The sequence below is a fragment of the Ostrinia furnacalis genome, unplaced genomic scaffold, assembly GCF_004193835.3.
Source record: "Ostrinia furnacalis isolate ACB-3 unplaced genomic scaffold, ASM419383v2 OfSCF0710, whole genome shotgun sequence".
Lineage (NCBI taxonomy): Eukaryota > Metazoa > Arthropoda > Insecta > Lepidoptera > Crambidae > Ostrinia > Ostrinia furnacalis.
Genome location: NW_021130949.1, coordinates 682,058 through 698,861, shown reverse-complemented (window position 1 = coordinate 698,861; position 16,804 = coordinate 682,058). Strand labels below are relative to the sequence as shown.

At 40.8% G+C, this 16,804-nt stretch overlaps 3 protein-coding genes across 3 annotated transcripts; 2 read left to right on the top strand and 1 right to left on the bottom strand.

Annotated features, from left to right (window-relative positions):
* Positions 1 to 11,485: 11,485 nt before the first annotated feature.
* On the bottom strand, positions 11,486 to 12,670 carry LOC114349857 (DBF4-type zinc finger-containing protein 2 homolog). The gene is made up of 3 exons (XM_028300441.1): positions 12,241 to 12,670; positions 11,852 to 12,157; positions 11,486 to 11,657 (listed from the first exon to the last, which is right to left on the bottom strand). Exons 1-3 carry the CDS (start codon positions 12,580 to 12,582, stop codon positions 11,610 to 11,612), a joined length of 696 nt encoding a protein of 231 aa, XP_028156242.1. The 5' UTR covers positions 12,583 to 12,670; the 3' UTR covers positions 11,486 to 11,609.
* A 189-nt stretch (positions 12,671 to 12,859) lies between these two features.
* LOC114349872 (small proline-rich protein 2B) lies at positions 12,860 to 13,563 on the top strand. Its single transcript, XM_028300464.1, has 2 exons — positions 12,860 to 13,172; positions 13,321 to 13,563. The coding sequence occupies exons 1-2, from the start codon at positions 12,939 to 12,941 to the stop codon at positions 13,510 to 13,512; spliced, it is 426 nt and encodes a 141-aa protein (XP_028156265.1). The 5' UTR covers positions 12,860 to 12,938; the 3' UTR covers positions 13,513 to 13,563.
* A 414-nt stretch (positions 13,564 to 13,977) lies between these two features.
* Positions 13,978 to 16,045, top strand: LOC114349877 (uncharacterized). Its single transcript, XM_028300468.1, has 3 exons — positions 13,978 to 14,013; positions 14,084 to 14,299; positions 15,715 to 16,045. The coding sequence occupies exons 2-3, from the start codon at positions 14,124 to 14,126 to the stop codon at positions 15,908 to 15,910; spliced, it is 372 nt and encodes a 123-aa protein (XP_028156269.1). The 5' UTR covers positions 13,978 to 14,013; positions 14,084 to 14,123; the 3' UTR covers positions 15,911 to 16,045.
* Positions 16,046 to 16,804: the final 759 nt, after the last annotated feature.

The following is a 16,804-nucleotide window of genomic DNA, read 5'->3' as shown; positions in this document are numbered from 1 at the left end:
ACCTGCATCGCGGTGACGGAGTTTTATATCCTGCCAAGTATATATAGACAAACCAAGATGGTGTAAATTGGACCTTGGTCCCCGAGCATAACACCCGCTCGGAAGGAAGCACTAACATCTAGCTTCCTTATATGTGGATGAACATCATATCCCACAAGTCTATTACTTTGTTGTTAGATTGGATACAGATATTTAAACGATTGAATAAGTTGAAAGTTGAATTACTGTATCGTACCGAATATAAGTTTATTAAGAAGATTAATTATAATTTCTATTTTTTTATTTTCTATATTTAATTGAATCCTCAGGGTTCTTAGAGCAAACTATCTAAATTCATGTGTAAAGAAGGCTAAAGATAGATAGTCATGGTCTCAACCAAACTATCGGCCTCTTCGGCTAATAGAAAGTCTGTAGTCAGCCTAAGAAAAATAATAACTTCATGGTTAAAATCATAGACTGGCAGATTTTAAAGAAGAATAAAATAATAAACACCTGTCATTATTGACACATACATCAAAATTTCCGTGCAATTTTATAAACAAAATTTTCTAACTTATTAAAAATGTGCAGCCCTATACTAAATTTACCGAGTTACAAAGAACCACCAGAATGCTTTCCATGTTATCGAGTTCAGGTAAAGATTTTAATTCTTCATTGTCATCTTCATCCACTGTTATTCACAGCAGCCCACAGCTCATGGCGGACTGGCACAACTATGCTTGGCACTTATCTTGGTTTACACTGCAAGTCACTTTTCCGTCCCGCCGACTTCGCAACCTCCTGTTACACGGAATTTCATCTGTCCTCCGCCTAATTCACACCTAGGTCTCTCAGGTGATCAGGTCTCTCATTAGGACATAATAGTAGCACCACCGATCGCCCCACGCGTGGGTGGTGGCACTGTAGATCGGGTTTCATATTTGCTATCGAACGTCGAAGTATCTATTGTCTAGATATCGACAACTATGCATCAACGGGTCGCTACATCTACGGTATTCTATATTAATCTGCTAGCTCGGTAGTCGCTAGACTAAGCTAGGCTCGGTGGCTGTCTCCTTCTCTATTGTATGTGAAAAATACTATAATTTGAATAAATTATAATTTATTATCATTTCCTTTCAGGGACCCCCATGCCTACCCTGCGGTATGGACCCAGTCACGGTGCGCCGGCCCCTGATCGTCCACGACAGCACCTTCGACTACCGCCCCACCAGCTGGCCGGGCATGCTGCTCAACAACCAGGACAAGAAAGTGCGGTACCAGCTCATTAACTATGAAAGACCAGTATGTTTATAGTATATTATTTTTTCTTCTTTTAGCATAAAAAGTTTGTGTCCCTGTTTCAAAAACCATTATACAAACTATTTTTATCTCATTTTCCTCGGACTCAAGAGTATCTCTATTCCAACATCAAAATCGGTTCAGTGGTTTACCTAAGCCTGAAAGCTTATACACGGTGCTACTCGCTAGTACTTGGCTGGACACGCTGCCGCGTGTCTAGATAACAGAGTTACTTTCGCATTTATATTAATTAAAAAAAATAGTAGGAAAGTATGGATTATGAAAACAGTTTTAAAATTATTTTACAGCTCTTTATTGAGCACTATTATATGATTTTGATTTAATATTATTTTTTCATAACAGACGTGACTCTATAAAGCGCAATACACACTGAGCTCGCCGGACCGCCGACAAAGCCCGGCGACACAACCCGGGCGGCCTGTATGAAAAGAATCATGTTGGCAACATGCGCCCGCGCGTGTTACCCGCCGACATGTTGGCGGCTTGGGTACGCCTGCACTTGAGTGCCGGCGTACCCAAGTCACGAGAGTGCCAATTGCCGGCGACGCTCGACTGTAGTGACGTGCTTGTATGCTGACTGCCAAATAAATTTCTCATCTCAAGCCGCCGACATACCGCCGACCAAATTTTCCGACTTGTAGTACGTGAAGCCGCCAACTAGACCGCCGACAAAAAGTTGCCGACATAAATGTCGGTGGCCCGGCGGGCTCAATGTGTATTTCGCTTGAGATTAGGAGGGGGACACCAATCGAATAATAAATAGAATTATGAAAACTGATGTTTTATCACCCGATACAGTTGACCTGTGTGCCACAAATGAACATATCACTTTGACTAGTCTACGTTATTGGTTTGTATAATAATATTATAATTTCTTTACAGGCAACATCCCACTATCCATCCTGTGCACCATCGTATAATTATTAATAGTAACTATTGTGAGTACGCATTTGTTATTAATTTTTACTCTTATTTTTTTTTATTGAATAATTCTACGTGACACGAGTATCAGGTTTGTTCAATATCCCGTTTAAATAATACGCTTGAAAATTAAGTTTCAGTTACATCCAGCATGCAAATAGCGAGGGCCAAGGACGGCCATTCAATAAAATCTTGTAGGTAGATATTGAAACTTTTTGCACCTACTTGTCATACAAACGTCATAATATTAGCAGCTTTTTGTTTTTTCACATTGACATTTAAAATTAAAGTTGACGTTTGCTTGAATCATTGCCAAACTTTTGGACGTGAACCAAAATTTTTTCNACGTGTAGGTGTAATACACATAGCGCGAAGACACTGTCCTTTCTGTCGAAAAGGACATCAGGACATTGAAGACCGCGGTAATTCCCTACTGAAGACTAGGAAACCAAGCCATTACATTCCTGAAATAGCTATATAATTTATATAATTTATTATTCATTTGACTTCAGCTAGACCTTCTAGCTGAAGTCAAATGAATAATAAATTGTCATGGTAAGAGGCAGTCAACTCAAACGTGTTAGCCGTAACGCCCCTTATGAATGTGTGTAAGTTAGAAGAGTTCTCAGCTACTTGTGCCTAGATAGGAATGTGCCTTTTCACGACTTAATTATGACCTGTAGGCCTAGGATTCGCGCCGCGATAAGCGTTTATCGCGCCATTAATCGATTTTATGTTATAACCCAATTCATTTTGACGTCTAAAATCATCGATTCGATATCATGGCGCGCATTCTAGTCCGGCAAATCAGGAAATTTACATCACTCACCTCACTCACATTCGTGTCATTGTTTCAGCGGCGGTTGCGGAGGTTGCTCGCCGTGTTGTGCGCCGTGTTGCGCGGCACCGTGCTGCGGCGGCGGCCCCGGCTCCCTCGTCACCGTATACAGTCAAGTAGCACATATCCAGTGACGTCGTCACTCGGACGCTTCTCCTTCCTAGCCAAGTCACTTATTGTTTCGTTTNCATCATCCACTGTTATTCACAGCAGCCCACAGCTCATGGCGGACTGCCACAACCATGCTTGACACTTGGTTTACACTGCAAGTCACTTTTCCTTCCCGCCGACTTCGCAACCTCCCGTTACAAGGAATTTCATCTGTCCTCCGCCTAATTCACACCTAGGTCTCTCAGGTCTCTCATTAGGACATAATAGTGGCACCACCGATCGCAATTCGCACCACGGGTGGGTGGTGGCACTGAAGATCTAGCCAGCTCGGTAGTCGCTAGACTAAGCTAGGCTCGGTGGCTGTCTCCTTCTCTATTGTATGTGATAAATAATATAATTTGAATAAATTATAATTTATTATCATTTCCTTTCAGGGTCCCCCATGCCTACCCTGCGGTATGGACCCAGTCACGGTGCGGCGGCCCCTGATCGTCCACGACAGCACCTTCGACTACCGCCCCACCAGCTGGCCGGGCATGCTACTCAACAACCAGGACAAGAAAGTGCGGTACCAGCTCATTAACTATGAAAGACCAGTATGTTTAAATAGTATAATTATTTCCTCATAGGCCCAGAACAGACGGTGAAACGCAACTGCAACGAAACTGCAACTTTGTGATGATTCTGATGAATGAAACTGAAACTGAAAGTTTCAAACTGGTTGCGTCATGTGTGGTCTCTCAACGGACGCTATGGCAGAAACTTAGATGCAACTCAAAAGTAACTAGCAGTTGCAGTTTCGTTGCAGTTGCGTTTCACCGTCTGTTCTAGGCCTTAGTTTTAACATTAAAAGTTTGTCTCTGTTTCCAAAAACCAGGATACAAACTATTCTTATCTCATTTTCCTCGGACTCAAGAGTATCTATTCCAACATCAAAATCGGTTCAGTAGTTTAAGCGTGAAAGCTTAATAGGTGCTACTCGCCAGTTCTTGAACTTGAACAACATGAACTTGACTGGACACGCATTTATATTAATTTCGCATTTATATTTAAAAAAAAAATAGTAGGAAAGTATGGATTATGAAAACGGTTTTTAAATTATTTTACAGCTCTTTATTGAGCACTAGCTTTGCGCCCACGGCTTCGCCCGCGTGAAATTTTTCGGTTTTTTATGTAACCTATGACACTCAGCAATAATGTGGCTTTCTATTGGTGAAAGAATTTTTAAAAGAACACATCACTTTGACTAGCCTGCTTTATTGGTTTGTTTAATGTTATGATTTCTTTACAGGCAACATCCCACTATCCATCCTGTGCACCATCGTATAATTATTAACATTAACTATTGTGAGTACGCATTTGTTATTAATTTTTACAAATTTTTTATTTATTTACTTAGATTAATAAAACCTAGATAGATAGTCAGTGCACGAAAGGTGAGGCAGTTTTTAGGGAGCCGGCACGGCTTACCCGTAAACGTCACATGAACTGTCAAAGTGAAAAATTGGTAAACACGTCCGACGAATTTTAATTATTAAAACGGTTTGTGCTGTGAAAGGGTGTCTAAAATACATCAGAAAAACAAAAGAAAGTGACCAGTGTTACATTTCATAAGTAAGTACTACGATTCGACGCGTATTTTGCTTGAATTTGGCTTTCAAAAATTAAATACGGGAATGATACCAGTTACAAGAAAATTTATTTCCCAATTGTTCGCCGTACAAATACACTTCCTTTTTTATGAAATCGAGACTTTTAAGTCGATTTATCTTATTGTTATTAGGTAGGTACTTTGAATTCAATAAATAAGTAAGTACATGATGCGTTTTGTTTTTGTTAATTATAAAATTATTAAAAACGTATTAAAAATTTCCCTACTTTCGGGAAAATCGCCTTCACTGTCTACACTCCCCAACAAAATTGACACTAATGACATAAGATTTTTGCCTCACTTTTGACGAAGCGTTTGTATGAAGACTATCCATCTAGGTTTTATTAATCTAAGTTTATTTAATAATTCTACGTGACACGAGTATCAAATTTGTTCAATATCCCGTTTATTACGCTTGAAAGTTTCTGTTGCACCCATCATGCAGGATAGTGAGGGCCAAGGACGGCCATTCAAAAAAATCTTGTAGATATTGAAACTTTTTGCACCTACTTGTCATACAAACGTCATAACATTAGCAGCTTTTTGTTTTTTCACTTTGACATTTAAAATTAAAGTTGACGTTTTCTTGAATCATTGCCAAACTTTTGGACGTGAACCAAAATTTTTTGAAGTAGATTTGGTTTTAAATAAATTGCAACGTAAATATATAAACAGAAACATGTGTGACCGAATGAGTCTTATTAATAGATTACAAGGTGTCATGTCGGCTTTAGGGTAAGTTTTAAAACTATACCAAAATGTAGAGTCTTGTCTTCGCGTTGTGTATCTACGTGTAGGTGTAATACACATAGGCGAAGACACTCTCCTTTCTGTCGAATAGGACACCAGTACATTGGAGACCGAGGTAATTCCTGAAGACAAGGTAACCAGCCAAGCCATTAGATTCCTGCAATAGTAGACCTAGCTGAAGTCAAATGAATTGTCCATAGTAGAGGTACTATCGGCAACAGTGTCAACTGCCCATTGCGGCATTGCCAGTCATGTCGTCTCGTTCTATCGCAAAGAATCGCCATTTGATGACAGCGAGAGCAATAACGGAAATGGATAGTTAACACTGTGGCCGTGTCTACATTGTCAACGCAAACTTTAGCCGTGATGGCCCTTGTGAATGTAAGGCGCCTTCTCACGGCTTGATTATGACCTAGGCCTAGGATTCGCGCCGCGATAAGCGTTTATCGTGCCATTATATCGATTATACATTTTGACGTCCAAAATATTGATAAGATTATCACGGCGCGCATTCTAGTCCGGCAAATCAGGCAATTTACATCACTCACCTCACTCACGTTCGTGTCATTGTTTCAGCGGCGGTTGCGGAGGTTGCTCGCCGTGTTGTGCGCCGTGTTGCGCGGCGCCGTGCTGCGGCGGCGGCCCCGGCTCCCTCGTCACCGTATACAGTCAAGTAGCACATATCCAGTGACGCCGTCACTCGGACGCTTCTCCTTCCTAGCCAAGTCACTTATTGTTTCGTTTAACTGTAGTTCGCTAAAGGCTTGCGTGCGATACGTCCGATGCGTACGATACCGATATGTGGACGCTTAGCTTTATCCAAGTCACTTATTGTTTCGTTTAACTGTAGTTCGCTAAACGCTTTTGGATTGTTTTGTTAAAGACCATCTTCATCTCATTTGATGAAATGCAAATAACACTTAAAACCCCCCATTAGGACCTCACCTTATCAAAATACAAGGTGTTAGTAAAATTTTCTTTGATATGTAGTGTCTGACTCTCCCGTTCTATTTTTGCTCTTTAATTTTTCTACTTTTTTGATAGCATTATAGGCTGCTAACTTTTTTTCCATTTTTAACATTTGTTTAGGTACTCATTGTGTCTTTTCCATCCAAACAGATGCCGTGCTAGCAGTGGGACAACCCCCTCGTCCAGTCGCAGCCTTCGACAAGGCGACCATAGCGATCGGACACCACGGCACATGCGTCAAAACTTGCTGACGGAACTCGGCCTTGAAAATATCGTCTAGAACTCAAGTTTCAGTGAAGTGCAGTTAGGGTAGTCCTGTTAAGTGCAAGTATTGTAAAAATCGTATAACGTTTTGCATAAGTGCTGTCTTTTGGTTTGATAAAAATTGTAACCTATATTATTTTATTTAATAAAAATGTTTATTTTTAATCTAAAAACTGTTTTTCTTTCATCTTTTCAAATCAAATGATAGGTAAGTAGGTACCTAAATTAAAATACCTATTTGCGCCTGGTTGCTATACCCTTTTCATGACCTAACCTAACTTCGAAAACAAACGCTCCATCTCTCACAGTAGTGTCCCACGCCCTCCCCTTCGCTACAGTGAGTGTCCTACACCCTCCCCTTCGCTACAGTGAGTGTCCCACGCCCTCCCCTTCGCTACAGTGAGTGTCCCACCACACTCTCCTCCTCGCTACAGTGAGTGTCCTACACCCTCCCCCTCGCTACATTTAGTGTCCCACACCCTCCTCGCTACAGTGAGTGTCCCACACCCTCCCCCTCTCTACAGTGAGTGTCCCACACCCTTTATTGATTTGTCACTCTCAAATTCATTTCGCACACGTATGTCTCTGGGTTTTATAATAGTATACCTTTATTTAGGCTTGTTGTACGCAAACCGTATTTATTATAACTACGCGATACACAACATTGGGTCTAGACAAAGTGCAAATTATAATCGCAAACCAGTCGAAAAGTGGTCGAAAAGCCCCTTTTTTGTATGGAGTTTTGACGGATTCGATTTTCGATTCGATCAAAAAGTGCGTTTTGTCTAAGGGGGCAGAAATACACTCGACAGCAAATAAATCGCACCACCCGCGACAAGCACTTTCAAACGTATGCATCCCCACTTCACACCAATATTGGTACCATTCAAAAGCCTAGTTCTAAACTTCATTTCATTATAGGAAAGGTTTTTACCCCAAAAATGTTTATTTAGAAGGATCCAGAGTCACTTCTTCAAAAAATAGATAGTTACGCTTGAGCCAACTTTTATGGCTATAAAACTGTTAAGTTGGGATTAATCGCTATCCATCTGTTAAAGAGGACACGTGTGATCATTATTTGGTTTTATAACCATAAAATTTGGTCTAATTGATCCCAGAGGTGAGCCCAAAGTGAGGTCTTTTTTCAAGTCACATTTATGGTATATGTTAATCATTTATTAAGAAATTAAATGTGTTTTTCTTTAAGGATATTTATTGGGCTTTCAAATAACACCAAAAAACTGACACGCGTCCGTCCTCCGTAAGCGCCACCGCGCGACTGATTGAGATTGTCCAAGCCGTCATGGACGATTTTTTCCACATTTTTTAACATAGTAACTAAATAAGACGCAATATAAAAATTTCATCCGTTAAAAGCCCTCAAGTTATTTCTGAACTTTAGTTTAGTAAAAGATTTAGAATCTCAAATCGCTTATTTTAAAAATAAAACCATAAATAGAAAACGAATAGAGGTAACTTTGGGAATTTATTCTATCGAGTCAACTTCATCAAATCGTGTTTCCATCCGTTAATAGCCCTAGAAAATATCCTCAACTATGCCCAATAAAAATCTTAGCCTTTAATTTTACTGTTTAGTACCTCAAAAATGAAAAATGAAAACCTCATTTTCGCCATTTTCTCTGCTACCCGGCCTTAACTGTAGTTCGCTAAAGGCTTGCGTGCGATACGTCCGATGCGTACGATACCGATATGTGGACGCTTAGCTTTATCCAAGTCACTTATTGTTTCGTTTAACTGTAGTTCGCTAAGGGCTTTTGGATCGTTTTGTTAAAGACCATCTTCATCACATTTGATGAAATGCAATTAACACTTAAGCCCCCGTCATGACCTCACCTTATCAATTACAAGGTGTTGATAAAGTTTTCTTTGATATGTAGTGTCACTCTCCCGTTCTATTTGTGCACGTGATTGTGTGCATTGATGTTAGAATTCTATATTCTCTTTAATTTTTCTACTTTTTTTGATAGCGATATAAGCTGCTAACTTTTTTTTGCCATTTTTAACATTTGTTTACTCATTGTGTCTTTTCCATCCAAATAGATGCCGTGTTAGCAGTGGGTCAACCCCCTCGTCCAGTCGCAGCCTTCGACAAGGCGACCATAGCGATCGGGCACCACGGCACATGCGTCAAAACTTGCTGACGGAACTCAGCCTTGAAAATATCGTCTAGAACTCAAGTTTTAAGGATTCAGTGAAGTGCAGTTAGGGTAGTCCTGTTAAGTGCAAGTATTGTAAAAATCGTATAACGTTTGCATAAGTGCTGTCTTTTGGTTTGATAAAAATTGTAACCTATTATTAATATTTTATTTAATAAAAATGTTTATTTTCAATGTAAAAACTGTTTTTTCTCTATCATCTTTTCAAATCAAATGATAGGTAGATAATTAAAATACCTATGACTTGCGCCTGGTTGCCAGATAACCTTTTCATGGCCATTGTCCGGGATAACTTGTGATGCCACTCACAAGTTATCCCGGACAATGGCTAATGACCTTTTTTTTTTTTTTTCGGGGAAAAAATGCATTGAATTGCATACCTATCCTGCGGGGACAGGGTAGGTTATGTGGGGCTCACCAAGTCAGAAGGACAAAGGCATACCCACTAAAAAGACCCCGGTGCTCCGTCATTCGCCTTAAGTGGGAAGGAACTGTGGGATTCCGGACAAAGCCTTCACTACCACAGTCCCTCCCGGCGATTGCCCGCCTACACGGCGGGCCTGTGCAATGCAGGCGGGGGCGCCCCCACGCCCCCGGCCCGCTGGCCATCACCGAGGAGAGGAAACTGGAGGCGATCATACTGTCGCCTCCTCTGACCCCTCCGCCGTCGCCGGAGTGAGGGCGCGTTTGGATCATCTTCGCGTCTTCGCGCTCTCGCTCCGCGGCCTCCTTCTGTGATATTACATCTTCGCAAAAGGAGGCAATGGCTAATGACCTAACCTAACTACGAAAACAAACGCCCTCTCGCGCTACAGTGGGTGTCCCACGCCCTCCCCTTCGCTACAGTGAGTGTCCTACAGCCTCCTCCTAGCTACAGTGAGTGTCCCACACCCTCCCCCTCACTACAGTGAGTGACCCACACCTTCCCCCTCGCTACAGTGAGTGTCCCACACCCTTTATTGATTTGTCACTCTCAAATTCATTTCGCACACGTGTGCCCCTGGGTTTTATAATATACCTTTATTTACTTGTTGTTTACGCAAACCGTATTTATTAACTAACTACGCGATACACAATAGAAATACATACAGGAGCAGTGCAACGTTTGAACTTGATAACGTAAGAACAATAACAGACTTAAATCGATAAATCGTGCTGCTACCTAATTCGAGAGTTACATTTAATTTTTTACACGTTTGTTGCATTAAAGCATCTAAGTACTAATGTAGGTACCCACTTGCGGAGCTGAAAAAACAGGGCGGAAAAATTTAATTTCAGGCTGTCGAATGCACATAATCACAATAACATTGTTTTAAAGTTACACTACAAAAATATACGAGTACGAGTAAGAGTAGGCGCACACCGTTGATTTTTCGTCGGGCAGTTGATCAGTATGGGCATGTATGGGAGTGCGCACACTACGCCGATTCGATTTGGCCGATTTTTCATACAAATTAAAATCGGCCACACTATCGGCCAACTAAAAATCAACGGTGTGCGCCTACTCTTAGAGGTATCGTAAGAAAATCCCTGATGGGCGTTATGAAATGGATATTTTCAATATATGTAGGTAGTTAATCACATTGGACACCTTCCTTACTAAGCCTACTGCAGTGGGAATACATTATTTGAAAAAGCCATAGCATACTTGATTATCATACTAGATTTCCAACCAAAAAGGGGTTGGTCTCGTCTAAGCTATAAATACTAGACAGATGGCTATAGCACTCTCATTTCACCAACCTCAACCCCTACGTTTCGGTCTGCCCCAAGTTCCAAATTCCCAAGTTCCGAAAATGCCTGGATATAGTCGATGCCAAGAGGAGAAGCCGTGTGTGCCCACGACCTGCGCACCGGCTGCAAACGTCTGCGGCCTGGCTGGACCCTACGTGTGCCAGAACAACATCCCAGAGACCAAGAGGTGCTACGCCGTCAACCCCTGCATCAATATCTACAGTTGTCACACCCAGATCATGTAAATGAAGAATCAAGTGGATCAAGCAAAGAAACTTTAACAAGTATTATCCTGGTGTCAGATCAATGTGTTTCGTGCTAGTATGCTATATTAAATTAACCATATACATATTGTGGCATTTTTATTTTAAAAGTGGGTGATGATAAGATACTATGTTTTGGGGAGGGATAAAATAGTGCGTCATAGAATAAAATATCGTGCAGGGTTCTCAGTTCTCACTGAAGATGAGCCCCTGTTCCATTATCAGTGTAGTTATACATCTAGGTCTAGCTAACTAGATTCTTATTATTATGCTACAGCTAATCATTCGAGATATGGAATGGATGGAAGGTAGAGACAAACAGCACTTTAGTCCTTATCCAGGCTCTGGTTAAATATAACTTTATGCTGTGAAGATACGGTTGGCTTGAAACCAAGTGACTTTTTTGCCTGATTATGGGTTAGGTAGTTTATGATCTATCTAAACAAATAATAAAAATCGGTTAGCAAGAAAAAGGTTTTATTTATTATAGACAGTAAATAGTTGCGCGTAAAAATAATTTACACAAAGATGCATACACAAATCACATTGCTTTACGCTACTTTAAACAAAGTACCAAGTAATGTTCCTGCACAAGACAACACCTAAACTTGACCCAATTAGTAATTTTGCTACCTTAGTGGAACATCCACATGATGACAGCAACCAGACTGGGGGCCCTGGAAACAAAAAAGTAGCACTATAAAACTCATAGAGACATAAAAACAAATGATTTGAAGTGAAGACTACACAGGTAATTTCTGCCGAACTGACCTCGAACTAAATAAGAAATAAAACAATGGAAGGTAAGTATCAACCTATCGGGATAATGTAAGATAACTGCATGTTCAAATATAGTAAAAAATTTACGAACCTGTCTTACGTAATTAGCGACAGTGTATCGAACGTTGGGATTGCGTCTCGTAAAGCACTCTACAGGTCTTCCCGATGGTCTCTTCGCGAAGACGCTGTCATACACGATCAGTGGTCGTCTTCGAGTCACCGGATCCATTTCACAATCGGGACAATCGCTTCGACAGACTGGGAGACAGGGATAAGGACAAGGTGGCGCTCGAGGGCATATCGGCCTTTGTTTCGGGAGAATAGGCGGTGGACACTGCGGATTGCAGCAGGGCAAGACTGGCTGGTAGCAAGGTGTTGGCTCGGGGCAAGGACGGACCTAAAATGAAAAGTAATTAAAAAAAACAGCAGCAAGTATAGAACAAGAACATTTCTTCTTTTTTTTTCTAATCATTAACTTACCGGTGGGGGGTCACATGGTTCTGGCGGTGGGCAACAAGGCAGCATAGGCGGGCAGCATACAGGTTGAGGCGGTGGTAGAGGAGGAGGATCCTTTGGTGGCGCTCGCCGTGGCCTACAGCACGGCAACATCGGAACAATCGGAGGAACCAGATCTGGGATGACAGGAGCTGGGCACTGCCTGAACACTGGCCTGCAGTTGCATGGCGGGCAAGGTGTGCATGGGCACGGCGGTGGACAGCAAGGCTGGCAGCAAGGAGGAGGAGCAGGACAGGAGTATGTGCAAGGACCTGTCCCGCATGGCAGGATCGCAGGACAAGTCGGGCAGAAACACATCGAACACATTTTCCTCGATACTTTTATTTCTTGTTCATAAAATTTTACTTGTTAATTTTCCCTTTTTTATAAATTTATAAATAAATAAAAATTAATTTTATTTAATTTTCTTGGCAGTTTATCATCTTTTGTTGGTAAATGACATTTTCTGTCAACGTGTACGAGGATTTTTTCTGTGCCAACCTGCCAGTGCTAGAAGATAATAAAACAAACTTTTTTCTGGAAAATAATGAACCACGAATAAAAAATAAAATCCACGAAATGATTCACTTGTCAAAAACTTTCACAATTTTTTGGTCAACCTGAAAATTTTCGTGTATTTTTTATAAAATATTTTTATATAAAAAAACAGCAAAACCGCCAAAATGAGCGCTCCTTTCTACAGCTACGACCCGTGTGTATGCACGGGGATGCCTTGCGGCGCCTGCTACCCCTACAGCACGAAGCCCTGCGTGGCTTCTAGGAACGACCTTGGCGTGTGCTCCGTGTGTCCTGGTGGCGGGTGTTCACCCTGCCCCGCTCCTGTGAGGCCATGTCCAGAACCATGTCCTGCTCCTCCCATACTGCCACTGTTACCTCCATGTCCTCCATGTGATAAGGTATGCACTTGAATGGACACTCCTTTTGAAGGTTGTAGTCCAGTAGTCAGTTTATTGTATTATTTGTCCATTGATTGTCTTGTTGTAAACTGTCCTTTGTAAAACCAATTAATTTGATAATTAATTTCATGAAATATTTTGTTCACAGCCTGCAACACCTGTTCCCAAACCGGTTCCGCTGTGCGACACATGCGCCATCCCTGTGTGCCGGCCAAACCGCTGCAAGCCATGTCCGTGCTACTGCTGCACAGAGCCGGCGGTCTGCTCGCCGAAGCGTTGCAGCTACCCAGGGGTACCAGTCTGTGGCGGCTGCTGCGGCCCGTGCATGCCTGTTTGGTAGTTGGTAGAGCGCTAAAAATGTTGATGTATTTGTACTTTGTGAATAAATCAAGCTGAAAATCGATGTTGTGTTTGAATACTTCAAATGAATTGAAAATACATCTTAATTATGAGAGTCTCAAAATATATCTAACGCAAATGCGTACATGCACACAATGTACTCTATCCTATCTCTATACATTTGGCAATACAGTTTTAATTTATTAGTCCCATATTAAAGAATTTATCCCCTGCATCTACTTACTTTGATCCTGAAAAACGATACACCAAGGGCCGGCCGGTTCCCACAGGATCCGTCCCTGACATAGACTACTTATCCTATTTTTAAAACCTTCTTCATGCATACTGGCTAGAAAGAATCTCTTTCTTTTCTTCATCATAATAAACGTCAAAAATAATAATGTCAAAAATTTATTTCTAAAAAATCCAGTTTTGCATAAAAATTTCTTAAAAATCATAAAAATAGGAAAATTATTTGCAGATATTAAAAAACAGAAATATTGTAAGTATTAATGCAAGTTTATTATGAAGAACGCCGAAGGTAGAGTTTACTAATATGCCCGTTTATTTAGTTACAGATCTTCAAAAGGACACTAGCTGCGATTCACAAGCATGTCAGTACTGCCCCGAGGGTTTGAGTGCGTCAGGCCGGCGCCTCGGTACGGCTGCGTGCAGGGCGAATACAGCATCTACTACAAGCGGCCCAGGTGCGGACAGCCGCGACCGCAGCCCTTCCAGAGGGAGTGCACGGCCTACTGCTCTGGCCCCACTAATGCTCCTTTAGAGAGGTAATATGCATAGTTATTGCGTCTCAAACAATTTGGAAGCCCACGACTATTCGCTTGCAAAACCATCAAGCAATATTCCTAGACAAAATTATAAGAGTGCCCTTAATTTTGTCTAGGAATATAAACTTTTCGGCTATGACGATTTTTCGCTTATATCGCTGAAACCTTAGATTAATAAAACCTAGATAGATAGTCAGTGCACGAAAGGTGAGGCAGATTTTAGTAAGCCAGAATGGCTTACCCGTAAACGTCACTTGAACTGTCAAAGTGAAAAATAGGTAAACACGTCCGACAAATTTTAATTAATTATGACGGTTTGTGCAGTGAAAGGGTGTCTGAATACTTCAGATAAAAGAAAGAAAGTGACCAGTGTTACATTTCACAAGTAAGTACTACAATTCGACGAGTATTTTACTTGAATTTGGTTTTCAAAAATTAAATACGGCAATGATACCAGTAACAAGAAAATAAATTTCCCAATAATAATTGTTCGCCGTAAAAATACACTTCCTTTTTTATAAACTCGAGATTTTTAAGTCCATTTATCTTATTGTAATTAGGTACGTGCCTACATCTTATTTTTGGTTATTACATTTTTTTAGCATTGCATTTCAAACTAAATTTTTAATTTCTATTTTAGTTTACATTTTTAATAAGCTTTAAAAATTATTTGTATTCAGACGCTGAACTAAATCTAAATTAGGGTGCATTACTAGAAAAAGATGTCTGTTAAAAAAATATTTGGTACCTTTTTTCTTGCAATAGTGCAACGATTTGTGCTGCTTCTGAAGGTGTAGAATCCCAGGTAAAGTGTCAAAAGAAGCGGAGATGTGTATGAATCAACGTGTGAAAGCAAAAATCTACAAACGCGTGCTTTTATAGGGGCTAAATAGGCCGCAACTCGCGACGTATCAAACAGTTCATACATGTCTTTTTCGTTACTTCTTCACATCAGCCGGGATATCTTTTTAAATACTGGTCTGATTTAAATAAATTTGGTATCAATTTAAAGATAAAAGTTTAATCTTTAAAATGGTGCCACTTTTTTTGTTACTAACAAATTCGTTAGTACACAAGTTCGCGTGGAAACAAATTCATGTAAGTGATTCCATAGTTTTGCTCGCGAGTGTAGATACAAACATTATGTAATGAAAAATTGGAGAACTAACTCATTAGCGAACTTAAAAGAGACCTAGAGAATATTTCTAGACAGTTAATAGGCGAGCACTGCGTGCGTATGTTATTTCTTAAAATTATTATTGGCTTGCATTCCGTCTCTTTCCATAAATACTTTGTTGACGGTCGCAACTCATAACTGTCGTCGAAAGTACACAATAAAAAGTTTCATGAGCACTAATAAGAAGATATTTGTATTGGAAGTTTGATGGCTGCTAAAAATAAGTTTGTTTTTCCAGGCCCTGCTGCTACGATTACCCTTGTAAGGCGCATTGCTTCAACCACGGTGCGTGTACTCGGCCTAGCGGGCGTTACGCTCGTACGGTGTGGTACCCTGGTGAATGCCGTCCCGCAGTACCTCCTTGCCAGGCCTTCACGTGTCCTAACCCGCCTTTCCATCCTTGCTGCTACCACACTTGTAACAAGCTTGTGTAACACCTACAAAACTATAACAACGTCTCAGATCAAATTGTGGCGCTGAAACTACTGAAGTCCTGAGTCTTCGTGCCTCTTGGGGTCGGAGATTGTGATGTGTTGTAAACATGTTTGTGAATCGTCGCTAATGTCGTCCAATAAACGTTAAACCTAATTTATGTGCATTGTTTCTTTTCATTCTTGTTGATACCTTGCTATTGCGATTGAGATCTAGCTTAATGGAAGTAGTAGAGTCAGTAGTAAGTTATTGAAAATATGGCCTCCCACTAAGTGGACCCGCAATCTGATGTGAAAGTCACGGGAAGCGCTTAGATGTGGGTAGCGCGCAGGACAGACATCCTTGTGGAAATGCCCAAGCTTTCCCAAGGGCTGCGATAGGCTGAAACGGTAGAACGAAGGAAGTTATTGAAAATGTTTGTTAAAAAGCTACGAGTACAATTAGAATTAGGTACATTTAACAATTCCTAGGCCTGTCTGTCTAATGAGCACAGTGTAGATCTGAAATATTGTTTGGTACACAAAACAGCTAGTTATTGCCAGCTTTATTGGTTTTAAACACTGTTTTGAAACTACACAAAATATACTACGAAAACCGTACAAAATCATTTCGTTGTGGTTAACAAACGATCGGAATAAACTTGCGGTAGGTAAGTCTGTAGAAGCTTTTACACCCTTTTAAAACATACATTAATATCAGTCGGTCTGTAAGTAAAATACATGCCAATAAACTTATCTGGCATGGACGCGAGAAGTAACAGTGCCACGACAGTGCCAGCCACTAGACAATCACTCAATGTAGAGACATAAAATGTAGCCCAGTGTACAAATTGCTCTTGCTACATAGCAAATTCTATTCTATACCCCGTACACAACACATAATGTTATTCTGGCATA